Source organism: Protomyctophum bolini (genome assembly GCF_963924005.1).
Source record: "Protomyctophum bolini genome assembly, chromosome: 13".
NCBI lineage: Eukaryota > Metazoa > Chordata > Actinopteri > Myctophiformes > Myctophidae > Protomyctophum > Protomyctophum bolini.
In genome coordinates this window covers 542,190-561,112 of record NC_137874.1, presented here as the reverse complement: position 1 = coordinate 561,112, position 18,923 = coordinate 542,190, and the positions used below count along the sequence as shown (strand labels likewise).

The window sequence follows — 18,923 nt, the reverse complement described above, 5'->3', positions numbered from 1 at the left end:
AATCTCCACACTGACTTGAGACTTGACAAACAGAGCCATCTCAGCCAAAATATCCCAACACAATGTCCAGACTACTTTTACTTTAATTAAAAGGTAAGATACAGTGGCTGTAATTGGGTCAAGGATCTTGCTTTCGTGAGCAATGGTGTACGAGATTGGTAATAAATTGGTCAAATCATGACATTGTTAGAAAAAAATGTGTTTATTAGCAAACTGCAAATAAAGTACCAACAAAACTGTTTTCCCCCTGCTGCGGTGGGGGGGGTTGGGTGGCGGGGCGGGTGGGCACCCACTGTCGTTATAAGAACCTTCCGCTATGAGCTTGTAGAGCTGCTATTTTTCAATAGCTCAAGTATAACAATGCTTAAAACACCAAAAGGGGTTCCCACCCAGAATGGGTTAAGCATTGTTATACTTTAGCTATTTAAAAATTAATAGCAGAACTACAAGCTTGTAGATCTGCTATTTTTGAAAAATCGTGAAAAAGTGTTGCAAATCTTTGAATATATATTCTTTCACAGTGAACGTTTGTATCTCAAATCTTTGCTTCTGGGGGAGGGGGGTCCCTGGAACAACATATTTTCAGATGGGGTCGGCGGCCAATTACATATAATATTTGGGGTCCTTGACATGAAATAGTTTGACAACCACTGACAGAAACATAGGGTTTTTAAATAAAACCGTCATGATTTAGAAGACATTTTGTAGAATCTGGTCTCAGTCCTAAATGGGTTAACATAGTTCTACATACTTAAGTAAAGAATCAAAGTACTTTTTCCACCACTGGTTAATAAATCAATCAATCAATCAATCAATACATCCATCCATCCAGCCCAGCTCACTCCTCCTTCCCGTCCTCTTCGCCTCCTGGCCCAGTAGCAGAGGAGAAGGTGCCGGGGATCGTGACGTGCACAGAGACCTCCACGTCCACGCTGCTCTCAGGGTCAGGTGGACCGATGGCCTTCTTCTTCGTCGTCTCCTGCTCGCCCTGCTCCTCCGCCCGCCGCGTGGCCTCCCCAGCAGCAGCAGAGGACGGGGAGGCCACGGCGCCACACGTCAGGATGTTCAGGGGAGGCATCGGGGGGAGGGGCACGCTCCTGGCCAGCTCCTCGATGTAACGCGCCACCTCCAGGGTCTTGAACTGGGTCACCTGGAGGAACACAGAAACCACATTTGAGAAATGAAGATGCATATGGCCCCGTTTCGGAAGCTCCCTCGACCTGTGCCAGAGGTCATCCGCCATGTTGGCTTGTGCGGTGGACATTTTTGTCAACATTGCATTTTTTGCCACAGACTTATAAAAAGAGTGGACAATAATATTACCAGAAACATATATATAGCCCTGGATGACCATAACAGGTCTGTAACTCTGAGAGTGTTCAAATGGAACCAAATGGACTTACGGGTCGAACACTCTCAGAGTTTAGGGGGTCTTTGCAAAAGAAATACATTTGAGAACCACTAGTACAAAACTACTAGCTGGACTCCTAATATGCCATAGTGTCACAGTAAATAATTGTCATACATATTCTGAAGAAAACCTGGAGACTTGAAATTCAGTATTAAAGTGGGTGTTATGATCAAAATAAGATTAATTCATTATAATGGCGTGTAAAACAAAATCAAAAAATTGCCACGGACAAGACCAAGTCTTTGCCTGCACAGACATATTTTGTCCATGTACGGACATGTTGGCGACCACTGCTCTACGCTCTGAAAAGAGATCCCGTATAGAGGTATGTCTGCTTCGGTAGAACGGGGCTTGAGCCGTCCAAAAACAGAGGCGAACACCCTTTTTGCAGTATCGTTTGAAAAAAATTGAGGGCCCTATTTTTGCCATGCCCTTATCCCTAAACATATTTTCCTTTTTTTCTTTTTTTTTTTTTAACCAATTTTTTTTTTTTTAAAGTTGTTCAACTAGCCGATCTAAATCGACACATTGTGAGCTTGTAGATTGGCTATTTGAACTAAACAAAAAAAAAATCAAAATAGTAAAAAAGCCAAAGAAGTTTAGTATAGGGAAAAGGGGTCAGGTAGGATACTAGGGGGGATACGAGGGGGATGCCATACTGTGTGTTGTAGGCTCAATATGTCAGTTTGTCACCTACCCCTTCACATTCAGTATAGATCCCGTGATCCTTTGTGATCAGATGCAACTTGCCGGGGTCCACTAAATAGTAGAAAATAGTAATAAAGAAATCGCCATAAAGTAAAAAATTAATAAATAAAAAAGAAAGGCACTTGTGCGAATGCTCCCTCCCCCTGTCAAAAATAGCTAAAATTGCTTAAAATGAAAGAAAGCAGCAAAAGAAGGGGAACAAAATATTTTACCTTCTCCAATAGCCTAAAACATGAAACCAAAGTTGTCCTTTAAAGGAATATTCACCCAAATAAATTACTTTTTTTCTATCAATTACACAACCCAGGAAACCTTGAATTTGTGGAGATTTGTTAAGATTTTTGACGCTCTCCTAAGCCAATAATTTGACTAGCGTTATTCTATACGGGTGTTGAAAACTAGCACCCGTTCTATACACTTAAAGCAAATTGATTGATTGATTGAAATAATTATTAACAGTTTGTAGAATTACAGTACATTTCAAGCACAAACTCAATACAGAGACTGTTAACTGTGAGTGGACGACCCAATTAAGCATTACACTTGTTTACATTGTTCAATTCATCAAAAAAATGCATCCAGTGTGACTGCGATGTCAAATAAACCAACACGACATGACATAAAGGGGCCGTCGTCGTGGCTATAGCAGTGGTTCCCAAATTTTTTAGCGCGTGACCCAAAAGAGAGATAAAGACGTTTGCCCGAGACGCAAACCGGCGAAAATAGCAGATCTACAAGCTCACAATGTGTCACTTCGTGCCATGTTGTGAGCTTGTAGATCGGCTATCTTGACTACTTCTTTGTTTGTTTATTGAAGGATCCCCATTAGAGACACATGAATGAACCTCTAGTCTTCCTGGGGTCCAATCCTGGGAGGAACAATCATTGAATTTGTGTTGAATTCATTTTTAAACGTTAAAAGATAATAATTTAAAAAATATATATATATATTTTTTTAAAACAATAAATAAAGGGTGTCCGCTACCCACAAATGGGTCCCGACCTTAGAGTATATATTAATAGAGACGGCACCCGGAGGAAACCCTGAGGCGAAATGGACATAGTGGCCAGATTTGGTATTGTAGCTCGAGCCAGCGCTGGGCCGTTGACTATCATTGCGCACGTTTATGTTATTGGAAATGACACGTGAACGCTGGTTCATACGTGAACGCACGCAATGATAGTCAACGGCCAGCACGTTCACGATTCGGCCAAATCTATCCCAGAATGCACTCTGTTCCTACCCGGAAGGAGGAGTGAAATCACCTCATGCGCTTTTGAGCAACTTAATGCAAGTGGATGGGAGGAGAAATCTGGTGACGTCTCTATTAATATATACTATAAGGTCCCGACTCAGTGTAGTTTGGGAACCAGTGCTCTATATCAGGGGTGGGCAACTTTGATGATGAATAGTGCCATTATATTTCCACACTCCAGAGGGCCACATTGCATATTACTGTCGTAGCAAAAATAGCGTTTTGAGCTTGTAGATCGGCTATTTTTGCTATATTTGAATTGGAATCCTGAAAAGTAACCTTTTTGTTTACCGTAATATAAAATGCATTAACTTATAGTTATGTTAACATTATGAACTAAATACAAATACATTGGACAATGAAAAAAAAAAAAAACATTTAGTCAATATGCTACTAATATAGACTAGAAGTAATTAAAGCGGGTTATATTTTGCAGGTTTGGAATTGTAACAGCTGACATCAATAATATACTGTATCAGTATTCTGATATTAACCTTGGGGCCACATTAAGTGATGGTGGGGGCCACCAGTTGCCCATGTATGCCACCGCTGCTGTGTGTGTGTGTGTGTGTGTGTGTGTGTGTGTGTTCACTGAAAATAAATAAGTTCATGAGCGCCGCGCCTTTCACAGACATCCACAAAGCAAGTTCAGTCAAGAAACTCAGTGCAGTCGTCACATGATTCACTGCATCCAATCACACACTCATTCCAGCTTCATAGCGGCTATTTAAACTGGAATTTTGAACTGCTAATCCTGCTTGATTGCTTGCTGCTGCACACTGATTCTGCTGCGCTGCTGTTTGCTTAAACATCTGTTGCTCGCCCTCCTTCACCCCAGCTACCACCTGTCGTGTTGGATCTGCTATTTAGGTATAGGGGATTCGGAGTCCCTATGGTTGGGACTGATGTGCTTGGTCAGAGTACCAGATCCAATTCATCGCCAAACCATAACAAATATATTGCTCATTTTATATTCAATAAATATTAGGGCCGGGACTTTAACGCGTTAATTGAGATGAATGAATTACAGAAAAATATCGCGTTAAAAACATTAACGCATTTTAATCGCACAATTCTTTTCAACTCGGAACGTTGTCACTGGACGAGTTTCAGACGGACCGGCGCACCACCCAGTGCACTGAGTGCAGTGTCCGTGTCCTCTTCAGACAAGAACACCACGGCCCTTTCTGAAACCAGTCCCTTGACTTGAAGTGCTCTCGGGAGGTTCCCTCGTCAGGAAGTGCCCCTCCAGCTGAATCAAGTTCCCTTGATTAGGGTGCTGGGTATAAAAAACTGTTTGGAAATACACTTGCCATCCTTGTGCAGAAACAGGAAATAGACACCATTCGTTGCCATGGTTACCATCATGCAATTGTGTTACCTGTTATTTTGTTTGTACAGTTATATTGCATTGCATCGTGTTTGTTTGTGTGACATGTGGATTTCATTAATATGGAAAAAGGAAATACAGCGTGACTGTCAAAAATTGTGTCATATACATCCATGGTGTTTATAAATCATTGTGTTAAAAGTTGTTTTGTTTGTGTGGTTTCATTTATAGTTTTTCACCGTTAGTCGACTGAAATCAGACTAACACCACTCTAAAACATTCTGGGTGACTAAAACTAAAATGAAAACCATTCTAAAGACTACGACTAACGGCGGGGCTCCACCGGGCACGTTGCGTCTCCGTCGCGTGCCTCAAAAAACGAACCGGAGCAATTTTCACGCAACGCAACGCGGGCAGTGGAGCCACCCTTCATTGATTAAAAAGGGAACATTCACTGACGGTGACGGAGACGCGACGCTGACGCGCCCGGTGGAGCCCCGGTGTAAGATACTAAAATATAAATGTGCCGTCAACACTGGCATGCTATTGCAGCCATTCTTAGAACACCTTGCTCAAATGTCACACTGAATGAACCCACTTAGCATTTAGTCTGCATGCAGCGTTTGTATCTTGTACGTGTACGTCCTCCACTTTCCATCTGATTTACTTTAAAAACAGTTTGGAGAATTAAAGTACAACTATACCATATACCATAAACCATTTCACAGTACTTCAACGACACGGGGAGAACATGCAAACTCCACACAGAAAGGCCCTTTCGCCAACCCCGCCTCGGGTATGGGCACTGATGACGCGGAGGAGAGGACACGCCGCCAGCGCCCACAGCTCTAGCTCTACGAGCTTGTGGGTCTGCTATTTTTCAAAAATCGCGAAAATGTGGCACAAATCATATTCTTTCAAAGTGAACGTTTCTAACTCAAACCTTTGCTGCTGGGGAGGGTCCCTGGAACAACATATTTTCAGATGGGGGTCTGCGGCCAATTACATATATTGTTGGGGGACCTCGACATGAAAATGTTTGAGAACGACTGACATCGGTTTTTCAGAAAACTGTCAGAATTTAGAAGGCATTGAGACCATTTAGACTTTAAATACTTTTAATTCGACCTAGCTTTTAATCAAAACTTAGTTTAAATTCCAACCTTTTATTTTGAGCACCTCTTATCTTAGTATCTTATTATATCCACATGTACCCACTTGATATTGATTTTATTTGATTGTATTACTGTTGCTATATGTTGTTCTTGACTTGTACAGCCCTTTGGTCGATGACAGTCATTTTTAAATATGCTTTATAAATAAAGTTTGATTTGATTTGATTTGATTTTTAGAATCGTCCTGAGGTCTAAATGGGATATATACCTTGGCGAGCTCCAGCGTCTTGGCCGAGGTGAGGATGGGGATCCTCTTGGCCACCTCGAAGGCCTTCTGCAGCTTCTCCACGCCCTCCGTGCGGAAGAAGTCGTTGACGGCGCGCTCCGTCTCCTTGAGGTGGCCGCCCAACCTGCAGAGGCGCGCCGCGTTGAGTGCCATGGTGACGGTGAACGTCACCAGGCACACCGTCACGTAGTAGAGGCCCAGGCCGCCGCCGTCCGTGTAGGCCACGCGCACCTCCACCGCGTAGTAGCTGTGTGTGTGTGTGGGATCAAAGTCAGAAAAATCCTGAAAATGTGGTGCAAATCTTTGAATATATATTCTTTCAGAGCGAACGTTTTTAACTCAAATATTTTCTTCTGGGAGGCGCACAACATATTTTCAGATGGGGGTCGGCGTCAGAAAACTGTCATGATTTAGAAGACATTTGTCGAATCTGGTGTCAGTCCTAAATGGGTCAAAATAAAGCCCATCACACACAAAAGAAAACATGGGTGCTTCTCCAAAGGTTAGTGAAAAACACAATGAGTTAAGGTTCACATGGTTTTAACATTAACACCTATATTGTACGTATAGGACTTGTGAAAAAGCAGGCCCCATCTCAGTTCCGTGGCTAAAGTGTGATGTTATGCCTCTTGGAACTATGACTGGTGGCCTTCTGTTGGCATTGCGTCTTTATTGTCAATGTACTCATATGTAATGTGTGATCTGTTTGTTTGTATATGTTATCTGTATCCTGAGGATTTCTGTGCACAAAACAAATTTCCGAAAGGACAAATAAAGTATCTATCTATCTAACACATGAACATTAACTCATTAACATTAATCCAAATGACACAGATTCTAGATACCAGATTCCGCCTTAGTCTGAAAGCTCACCTCTTCAGACTCCATCTTTGCCCGTAGCACTTGCGTGCTTATATTCCAATGCCGGAGCGGTTGCGCAAAGACCCGCCCGGCAGCACTGTTTAATGCCATTTATTTGTGCGTGTTATAAGTAGTTTGTGTTGAATTACTCATGCCAAAGTCATTTTCAATCATTTTATTATTATTATTTTCACAATTATATTACACTGCGTGAAAAGAGGAGTTAATGGGCAATTATGGGCACTGTATGGCTTCTCCCTAACCCTTTTTCGGAACGGACAGGACATGACCTATGGACACTATAAAAAATATTAAAAAAAAGAAAAGAAAAAAAGAAAATGAAAAATGATGGAAACTGTGTAATGTATGAATGTATGTCCTCCTTCCGGAAATAAACTGAACTGAACTGAACTGTATTTTGCCCGTAAACCTCAAGTTTATCGGGCATATGTACAGTTAATATACGGTAATATACAGGTGTGAGTTTCCTGTAATATACACATCCGTATTTTTTTTTAACTGATTATCTTCTTATTAAATACACTAGCTCGTCACACGAAACTCTATACCGTGCATACATCTGTCGCACAAATTATCAAAACATAAGAAAGTATCCAGAATATCTGTATCAGATTGTGAAAATATCATAATAATAATCACATAATAATAATACAATTATTGAAAGAAAAAACTAGTGTATTGTCTGCTGGCGTGCTGCTTGCTTATTTTATGGATATACATATTGTTGACTTTTACAACGTTGTCATGAGTACTTCAACAAAAAATACCAATAATAATAATAAGCACAAATAAATTGCATTAAACAGACTAGTGCTGCCGGACGGGTCTTTGCGCAACCGCTCCCGGATTTAGATATAGGCTTATAGGCAGCACTTGTACTAGCCGCGGCGACTTTACAGGTATATGCAAAGGCTAAACTTATAATTTAGCATTTTATTAGATGTATAACTTGTTATGTAGACGTAGCACAGAGCATGCACTCTATAATGTATACTCATAGCTTCACGGCACAGATAGTCTACTGTTAGACATACAGTATATTAGGTTCTTATGTTGTTCAAGGTTCATGATGACTATTACTATGTATTTGATACAGTATTACATTGTATTGTTTACTTGCTTACTGTACTGCAAATCGCTCTGGATTATACATATCTGCTATATGCCTACATTGTAAATTATTAGGGACAGAAAGCAGCACCTGTAGTTGGAGCCGTGCTGCTCTCCAGCGGCAGAGGAGGAGGAAGGCCAGCGCAGCGAGGCCACACAGGTGTAACGTCCTCGGTCCTCGAAGGACACGGCGGTGATGTTGAGGACACCCTGATCCTGGATCTGCCACCTCCTCCCATCTGGAACGGGAAGATGAAAACAGGACAGATGATAAGGACTCATTCACGGCAGGACAATATTGTTTGTGTAAAAAAAGAAGAAAAAAAACATAGACCGCTTTTACTGCTTCATTGGCAGCAGTGTTGATTTCGTCGACTAATATTAAGACGAAAAATGTTCGTCGACTACCTTTTTTCACTGACGAAAACTAAATGGACACTAAATGAATGATGACTAAAACTAAGACTAACACTAAAACATTCCAGATGACTAAAATGTGACTGAAACTAAATTAAAACTATTGAAGAGACTATGACTAAAACTAAAATAAACTAGAACTGCACTCTGCCGAGTGCATACTTGCTTGTTGCACACTAGTAGGCCATAAATGGCCTACTAGTGCGCAAGCAGAGCGCGCAAGTACTTTCGACCGCTGGAAACTATCACATCTCAGTATCTCTGTGAAGGAACGTTTGAAATGTATAATCATTACGTGTAACTATTTGCTACTTTTTTACAGAAAAATGAATCATTGATATGTGATGAAAAAAAAAGGTATATAAACTGAATTAAAATATATTATACAGTATAATTATTTTATTACTTATTGTAAATTGTCAATTGTTTTAAATGTATTTCATTTTGTACTATAGTGATATTAATACTAAATCATGATCAGAGTAATATGTGTCTCTAACTTCAATTTCTGTAATAATACTTTCAAATTTGTTGAAATATACATGATCTAAAATACTTCTGAAATCTGTAGTTGGATTTGTATCTCAGTGATGACGTAAGAGAAATGGTCATCTGTGTAATCTGGTCCCACCAGATACCACATTACGTCATCGTTGAGAGCTGGGACCAGAGTACACGGTGTGTATATGTATGACTAGCTCTCAGTGATGACGTAAGAGATATGGTCATCTGTGTAGTCTGGTCCCAGCAGACCAGGCACAGATTTACAAATTACAAATCACATTACAACTACATACAGAGTATGTAGTTGTAATTTGATTAGCAGTATACTGTGGTTACTTGGTTCCAAAAAGTGAAGCCAAGTTTTTTTCAACCGTAAGTCTGTGCCTGGTTTGCTGGGACCAGTTACAACATTACGTCATCGTTGAGAACTGGGACCAGAGTACATGGTGTGTATATGTATGACTAGCTCTCAGTGATGACGTAAGAGATATGGTCATCTGTGTAGTCTGGTCCCAGCAGACCAGGCACAGATTTACAAATTACAAATCACATTACGTAATTTGATTAGCAGTATACTGTGGTTACTTGGTTCCAAAAAGTGAAGCCAAGTTTTTTTCAACCGTAAGTCTGTGCCTGGTTTGCTGGGACCAGTTACAACATTACGTCATCCTTGAGAGAGTACATGGTGTGTATATGACGTAATGTTGTAACTTGTAACTGTAACTTGTAACTGTTACAAGTCACAACATTACGTCATATACGTAATGTAGTTGTAATTTGATTAGCAGTATACTGTGGTTACTTGGTTCCAAAAAGTGAAGCCAAGTTTTTTTCAACCGTAAGTCTGTGCCTGGTTTGCTGGGACCAGTTACAACATTACGTCATCCTTGAGAGAGTACATGGTGTGTATATGACGTAATGTTGTAACTTGTAACTGTAACTTGTAACTGTTACAAGTTACAACATTACGTCATATACACACCATGTACTCTCTCAAGGATGACGTAATGTTGTAACTGGTCCCAGCAAACCAGGCACAGACTTACGGTTGAAGAAAACTTGGCTTCACTTCGAAGAGACCAAGCGAAATGATTACTTGCGCGCTCTGCTTGCGCAAGTAAAAATGTGCCGCCAAAAACAATACTGATTGGCAGGCAGCATTTTGTTAGATGTATTGAGTGTCTGTCGTGTTCAGGTAAGGCCTCTGCTTTACGCCGTGGCTACATGAAAAAGACGGCATGAAGTTTTACAAACAGATAGAGCATGGTTCCCAAAGTGGGGTCCGGGAACTCCCAGGGGTCCTTGAGGGAGTTCCAGGGGGTCCCCAGCTAAATGATAGTTAGGAACCAAATGGAGCCTTATGGGTCTGTAACTCTGAGAGTGTACAAATGGAACCAAATGGACCCGTTACGGTCCATTTGGTTCCATTTGTAATACATCTGTAATAATCTGTAATACAATAAATCATTGTCTTCGTGTAAGTACTCAATTGGGGAAGTTTAATGGTGATAACAATCTAATATAGGTATGGTTTTGCCCACTCAATTCATAATTAACATTTCAATTTTGGACTATGGCTCATGGACTAAAAACCAAAAAGAACTGAACCGGTTCCCACTGGGAACCAAGCGGTGGAAAAGGGGCCTGAGAGTGTACAAATGGAACCAAATGGACCCCCAGGGGTCCTTGAGGGAGTTCCAGGGGGTCCCCAGCTAAATGATAGTTAGGAACCAAATGGAGCCTTATGGGTCTGTAACTCTGAGAGTGTACAAATGGAACCAAATGGACCCGTTACGGTCCATTTGGTTCCATTTGTACACTCTCAGAGTTACATACGCTCAGATATAAATGCCATTAAATAGGGGACGGTAGCCTAATTCAGATCAAACCCCAGGGGTCCTTGAAATGAAAATGGCTGAGAATCACTGCTAGAGCCGTAAACATCTTCTCTTATGGGGGTCCTTGGCATATATTTTCAAATGGGGAGGTAATAAGTGTCATTTTGGGGGTCCTCGACATGAAAACGTTTGAAACCGATATAGGGTTTGAGATAGCTTACCTCCACTATTCTTCTCTCCCAGGTCGTGACCCTTGGGGTCAAACCAGCGGAAGTGGTTGTGCTCTCCGCTCACGTTGCACTGGATGAGGGCGTCGGCTCCCTCCTTCACCACCATCTTCCTCACAGCCGGAAGGCTGGGCCCACTGGGGAGACCTGACACTCGCTCCAATAACACAGAGCCATTCCTACACGTAATAATAACAATATTAAAACACATTTAGACCCGAGGACGATTATAAAAAAAGATGCCCTCTGAATCCTAACTGTTTTCTGGAAAACCTATGTTTCTATGTCATTGGTGCATTTCATGTCAAGGAGCCCCCAGAATTATCTGCGGATATTAAAGTCTAACTCATGTTGATTAGGTGATAATGGTGATGTAAAACAAACGGTGCCAACAAAAACATTAAACGCCATTAACAATAAAGAGACACTTGCGTATGACGTAAATGAGGCACATTATGACGTACATTTTCCCTTCATTGTCAATGGCGTTTACAAAACAAACGTTGAACTAAAGACAAACATTAAACCTGTATAAACCTGCTTCTTTGAGGGGCTAGCACCCCTAAAATAAAAAATAAAAAAATACATGAATCACACTTCAGTTCAGTGAGGGGCGCTCTTATCATCAAACATCATCATCATACAGTCAGCCAACGTTTGTGTTCACGCAAACCCTCAAAGCTGGGCATAGGAGGGCCTATAGTGTTTTTGGCAGCAAATTTCTATTCTAGTTTTAATCATAGTCTCTTGAATAGTTTTCACTTAGTTTTAAGTCACCTGGAATGTTTTAGTGTTAGTCTAGTTTTAGTCAACTAAATGTCACAAGATTTTAGTCGACTAAATGTATTTTGGTGGGCTTTGATGCCGTCGTAATGACTGATTTTCCACTTGCTGAAAATAGCCGATCTACAAGCTCACAACGCGTCACAGCGCATTGTGAGCTTGGAGATCGGCTATTTTCAGCATGCAACCAAGTGTATTAGTATTAGTCAGGAGGAGAGGCCACAACAACATTCAGCCACTAGGTGTCACACTATACTCAATTACATAAAATGTAAAAATGTAGCATAATTTAATAAAGTCAATTATTTAATTGTTTTTGGCATTGAACATTGGAGCTGGTATACATATAAAAAAGTGATTTATCTTATTAATAATAATAATAATATATACGATTTATATATCGCTTTTCAAGGTACCCAAAGTCGCTTTACAGAACAGAAATAAAAACAATTTTATTAGAAAAGTTTAAAATTAAAAGGTTAAAAACTATAAATCAAAAGCCTTTGAAGCTTTGTAAAGTAAACTTGCACAGGGCAGATATGACAGATACCTTAAGCATGTCGTCATACTTTAGCTATTGTAGCAGATTTACAAGCTAGATACGAGCTTGTAGATCTATTTTTTTTAATCAATTATTCTTTCACAGCGAACATTTTTAATTCAAATCTTTGCTTCTGGGGGGTCCCTGAACAACATATTTTCAGATGGGGGTCGGCAGCCAATTACATATAATTTGTGGGGTCCTTGACATGAAATATTGAGCACCACTGATATAGAAACATAGGTATTTCAGAAAACTGTCATGATTTAGAAGATTTTAGTACATTTTGACGTCAGGCCTAAATGGGTTAAACATAATGTAGAAATGACTGAAGATCAATGGTGGAAAGTAACTAATTCAATTTACTTAAGTACAGTACTATGTACAATTTTGAGGTATGTGTACTTTACTTGAGTAATTCCAATGTCCAATACTTTTACTCTACTCTAACATCTCAGAGTCAAAAATTGCACTTTTACACCAAAAAATAAAACATACATTAACCACTTCAGCCCTATATTTTGTCCATTTGAAAATAGCCGATCTACAAGCTCACAATGCATCACAATGTGACGTCACAATGTGACACATTGTGATCTTGAAGATCGGCTATTTTCACATTATTGTTATACAGTTGAAAACTTGAAATTGGACATTCTGCCTAATGTGTACTTTCTACTTTTGGTACTTTAAGTACATTTTGATACAAATACCTCTGTACAAGTACAGTACAAAAGTTGCCGTTTTACTTGTACAGAGCAGTTCTACGTTGCAGTTTAGATACTTTTACTTAAGTAAAACATTTGAGTACAAACTGACTATTAAGCGTTTGGACTGAACTGGACGTATAATTGCACTTTTGGTACTTTGTGCTGGCAGCGTTCTTTTGTTTTTTGTTGTTTTTAATCCATACTGGGCGGGAACACCTTTAGGTGTTTTAAACATTATGTTATACTATAGCTATGGAAGAATAGCAGATCTACATGCAAGCTCCTAGATCTGCAATTTTTTTTTTAATCGTGAAAATGTAGTGCAAATCTTTGAATATATATTCTTTAAGAGCGAATATTTTAACTCAAATATTTGCTTCTGGGGGGTCCCTGGAACTACATATTTTCAGATGGGGGTCCGCAGGTAAGATAATTCTAGGGGTCCTTAATTGACATGAAAATGTTTGAGACCCACTGATGCTTTTCAGCACGCCATCATACACACATACCCGGGGCTCATTTTAAATGTTAAATGTCTATGCTACTGTATGTTTTTAGTTTTTAGCTTGTATGTTCATTAAATAGCTTCTACTGTATGTTGCACTGCAAGTATAACTGAGGGGAAATGGTATTTCATGATCTTCATGTAATCTCCATGTACATGTGATGTACATGGGGAAAATGACGAATAAAGTGATTCTTAGGGCCGATTCATACGATTCAATGTGACATCATTTGAGGTTCGGGGGGGCAGTTACCGTCTTAAAGTTGTCTCTTAGGTGCTACTGAAAATTTCTGATGAGCCGAAATCATTTCGGCACTACAGCGCCGAAACAGCGGTAAAATAGGAGTATGAATCGGCCCTTATTCTGAGTGCTTTTGTCCAACACTGGAAAATGACTGACGACAATAATTGCGAGAGGCTTGCTGTACAGTGTTATTTAGTTCCAGTAATCCTTTTAGTAACCTGGAATGTTGTAGTGTTAGTCTAGTTTTAGTCGACTAAATTTACTGTTGATTTAGTCAACTAAAATGTATTTTGGCGGGGCCTTGATACCGTTGTAATGACTGTTTTTACACTTAAAAATAGCCGAACTACAAGCTGACAACGCATCGCGCTGTGACGCGTTGTCAGCTTGTAGATCGGCTATTTTCAGCATGCAACCAAGTGTAAAATGACTTATACTGGATCTCTTGTCCACTATAGTCCCATCCTAACATTTTAGTCTAGTCTTTTGTTTTTTGTTGACGAAATTGTCAGTATACTTAGTCTTAGTTTTAGTCATCACAGCTTAGTTTTCATTTAGTGAAAAAAGGTAGTCGACGAACATTTTCCGTCTTAGTTTTAGTCGACGAAATCAACACTGCTGCTGTATACAGTACCTGTTCGGAGTGGTCCGATCGACCGCCACCGTCGCTCCACACAGCAGGACGGATAGATAAAGTACAACGATGCTTCTCAGCAGCAGCTGTGTGCTTAGCAGCATGTTGGAGAGTCTCAGCTGAGGTTCATGTCTAGTGCTGGAAAAACCTGCCCGACAGGAAACAACAGGTTCTCACGTTCAAACATTCTATAAGAGTGTCGCTCGCAGTCCCGCGCCCAGAGGGACCCAGAAGAGAATTTGCCATGCTTTTTTTTCCCATAGACGTTTAGAGAAGTATTTCTTTAAAAGACCCGTAAGCCTCAGACAAGGCCAACTCGGATCGTGACAAATCATGACAACAAACACAATTTCTTGGGGGCCGAACAAATAATTGGAAAGAACAACAAAAAAGGCAGGGTACACTTTTTCTGTTGTTTTTATTTGTTGTAATTATTTGTTTGGCCCAAAATATTGTGTTTATTGTCATGATTGGTCAATATGCCAGCGACTATATATCCTGAGATTTTAACCGACCAACGAATATTTTTCGTCTTAGTTTTAGTCGACGAAATCAACACTCGTCCCACATTGTGACTGACAGGAATCAGTGTTCAAATGCCCTAATAAACAGTCAGTCCCCTAATAGTTGTAAAGCTCGCTCTTTTCCTGTTAAAATAACATGAGAAATGTCCCCTAGGGCTACAGTATCAAATCGGCCATCCATGACCAAAATTAGCATATATTTTAAAAAACAAAGTGAGATGCCAGAGGGGTTAAATAACCAATGATAGACAATATTAGGCCCATATGGTCAAATAATATGAGTCCCGTCCCCTTGTCCCACACAAACGATAATTCTTTCCCTCAAAGGAACAGTTTGGTCACCCCAACTGTGTTTGTCCTACTTCTATGCAGGCCACAATTTAGCTGTGCGTGCACGGTACTACTGTACCTTTTACGCAGAGCCTCGGTTTAGATGGACGCTGATGGGACGCTTGTTTTACAGCGCCGGCTACTATACCTACCTCAAACCCTAACCCAACCATAACCACAAGGACGGAGCAGTGCATCCCTCACCAACCTCAATCCGGTCGTTTTAACGGACCCCTCACCAACCTTAATCTGGTCGTTTTAACGGACCCTTCACCAACCTTAATCCGGTCACCTGTAAAACAAGCGCCCCCTCAGTGACCATCGACTACCAGGCTCTGCGTAAAAGGTCATCCCGTGCGTGCACACATGCGTGTTATGGTGTTCAAATCAGTGTGATGCGTTGATTCATTTATTTATTCATTTATTTTTAAAACAATGGTCAAACTGTACTGGTCACCGTGGGTACATTAAGGTGGCGTAGCAGCAGCAACCAGTACAGTAAGAAGAAAATGGAAATAAAGTCAAATAGACAAAGAGTTTGACACTAGGAATCTGCAATGGTTAAAGATGGTTAAAGATGTCAAATGATACACAATAAATGTACTGTATCTCAGTCAACAGTGAATAAAATGCATTAATGCATTAATGCATTAAAATATATCTATTACCTGGCTTGCATTACATTATGTAGGCTATACATATGTAAAAAAAAAAAAAAACATTTAGGCCTACAATAACAGAAACGGTATGAAATATGAAATAATCAAATTATTACATTAACACATAAAACAGTCAAAATACTGTGTTAATGTATCCATTCCATAGGCCTATACCTATCCATTCATAACTCTGTAACCAAATGGACCTGTAATGCTCAAGGGGCACACTATGCCCTATATCTTGCCACCCCTTATCCCTAAACTTATTTGCCATTTTTTACTATTTTAAAACATTTTCAAATAGTACAAATAGCCGATCTACAAGCTAACGTGTCAATGTAGATAGGCTAGTTGAACTATTTTTTAATATATGCCAAGACCCCCATAAAAGAAGATTTTATGGCTCTGCAGTGATTTTATTTTCCAGGGGCTCCAGGTTTGACCTGAATTAGGCTACGGACCCCCATTTAATGGCATTTCTATCTCTGGGACCCCAATGTATATTGGAAAATCAAAGTTAATTTAACTCTGAGAGTGTACAAATGGAACCAAACGGACCCATTAGGGTTTGTTTTGTTCCATGTGTACACTCAGAGTTACAGACCCATAAGGGGACCCCCTGGGAACTCCCTCAAGGACCCCTGGGGGTCCCGGGTCCCACTTTGGGAAGCAGAATACTATTTAACAATGCTACTGGACAAACACTATGGCAGTGATTACTATCACAATCACAATAAAGAGCTATTTAACACAGTTACTGAACACTCTAACTCTACAAACACTCTATGATTACTGTCACAATAGAGATATTTAACACACTGAACACACTCTCTATAGCAGTGATTACTATCACAATATAGAGCTATTTAACACTGTTACTGAAAACACACTCTATAGCAATGATTACTATCACAATATAAAACTATTTTTTTTTACCCTTTTTTTCTGAAATCCCACTCTCAATGTGCTCATGTATTAATGTGTGACTCTGAGAGGAGGTTACATTTGTAATGTATGCCCTTATAGAAGTGCACCTGTTACTTGCAATATTGGTAAATAGGCTACATCTGTGGAATTATATTGTAATATAGGCCTACACTAAATGTGATGATATTAAACGAATTAAAGCTAATAATGGAAGATTACTTAACATTCAATTAATGTCTTAACATAAAGCAATAGAAGGCTCGTATATATTTACCTTTCTGTGACTCGAAGTGGTTGTGATTCAGGTTGGATGAATGTGACTGCAGCTGCAGCACTACTTCCTTAACGAACGTCACAAAGTTTTTAAAGGCTTGGCTTCTATTCAGTGCTCAGAGCTCACATCCTGTCTAAAGCCCGCCCCCCATGTCCGGTAAGTTCAACTTGTTCACAATAAAGCGCGCACGGAGACCGTTTCTGTATCCTTTCTGGGCCGGATGTGCAAAGAGCCAACGTGGAGATGATCGGCACTTCCTTGTTTCTTATCAATGGGCGTGGTGGTGGAATGCTATTGTCTAGTAATAAATAATATATGTTTAAAAACACAGCAGCAGTCCCGTCGTTTGGTTTTGTTCCTTTGACCTTCTATTCTTCTGAAAAGCTGGTTTTATTTCCACCACGTTTTAAAATCTACCGGATGTTTGGGTTGATGGAGAATGAGATGAAGTTTAGTGTGAAGGAAAACGGCAATTCCCTCCAACGTCGACAGGTGGCAGCATGTTACTGTATTGACAGCCCATACATTATCCCAGTTTTCATCATTATTTATTTGGCATATTTGAGCCACGGACCACCATTTGATGACATTTAGCAACTCTTAAGGACAGAGACTAAAGAATATTTTTCTGCCGGTTAATAATTTGTCCACAATTCCATTCTGCATTGGAACGACGTTGATCAAAATAACAATTATTTGTACATTCTCTAATTGTGTAGGCTTCTTGTAAATTAAGTAATGCAGATGTTTAACTGCAATAATTGAACTCTTGAGAGCGTACAGTGATGTTACGCTCTCGAGAGTTAAACATCTTTGAATGGTCCATTTGGTTACTTGCCTCAGGCGTTTTTATTTCATTTGGTTACCAGCTCTCCGTCATTTAGCTGGGGACCACCTGGAAGTTGGAACCTTCTCAAGGCCAACTGCTTGAAAACCTCTTGATTATCCTATGCCAGCATTTTGTTGTCGCTGTTGTTGTTATTCAGATTTTACAGGGGCCAGTTTCGATTGAAGCCATCCGTAGGTGCCCTTTGAGAGTGGTTTTGAAGGAGTCAAGGGATTTGCATGTCTTAACCGTTGGTAGGGCGTTCCACATTTTGGTGGCATAGGAGCAAAATGTATTTAGTCCCTTGTGCCAAATATGAGGTTGTTATTGTTGTTGTTTTAATCAATTTTCTAAAAGAAAAACTAACACAATTAAAGGAAAGAAACATCTTACATAGGCAGCATCAAATAGCGTTGCCCAGAGACCTATATAATTAAGCAAAATTATCCTACTGTTTATTGAATGGATCCCCATTAGCTGACGCCAGGGCGACAGCGAATCTTCCTGGGGTCCATATAAAATACATACAAAAAGCACATAAATACATATTTACAATACATTCTACAAGATGAAATACATGAAAATACACAATTACAATGTAGCCTAGGCCTATTCTATAAAATTAAACAACATAACAAGTGTTCCTTTAAAGCATATTTGAAAGATAATTTATTTTGTATTAATGTGGGGTGGTAACATGTTCCAAAATTATATTGATCAATACATAACTATTAAAAACAATAACAAAAATAACAGAAATACAACAAATTAGATTGGCTATTTCCGAACATATTGTATTCTTTGGCTGTTTTTTTGTTTGTTGCTACTTCAAGTTTATTTGAATGCTCATGAAAACCCATCTACTTTGCTTATAAACATGTT

General features: G+C 39.8%; 1 protein-coding gene across 1 annotated transcript; it reads right to left on the bottom strand.

The window, feature by feature from the left end:
- Nucleotides 1–203: 203 nt before the first annotated feature.
- On the bottom strand, nt 204–17,303 carry LOC308327035 (microfibrillar-associated protein 3-like). Its single transcript, XM_080780170.1, has 6 exons — nt 17,216–17,303; nt 14,502–14,649; nt 11,079–11,263; nt 8,190–8,337; nt 6,089–6,353; nt 204–1,150 (listed from the first exon to the last, which is right to left on the bottom strand). The coding sequence occupies exons 2-6, from the start codon at nt 14,603–14,605 to the stop codon at nt 839–841; spliced, it is 1,014 nt and encodes a 337-aa protein (XP_080636296.1). The 5' UTR covers nt 14,606–14,649; nt 17,216–17,303; the 3' UTR covers nt 204–838.
- Between the last annotated feature and the right edge of the window lie 1,620 nt (nt 17,304–18,923).

Excerpts from the sequence above, each read along its gene's own strand:
- LOC308327035 (XM_080780170.1), bottom strand. The coding sequence starts at position 14,605 with ATGCTGCTAAGCACACAGCTGCTGCTGAGAAGCATCGTTGTACTTTAT. Across the intron at positions 6,354-8,189 it reads CAGCACGGCTCCAACTACAG|CTACTACGCGGTGGAGGTGC; the intron begins GTGCTGCTTTCT and ends ACACACACACAG. Across the intron at positions 1,151-6,088 it reads AGACGCTGGAGCTCGCCAAG|GTGACCCAGTTCAAGACCCT; the intron begins GTATATATCCCA and ends GTGTTCCTCCAG.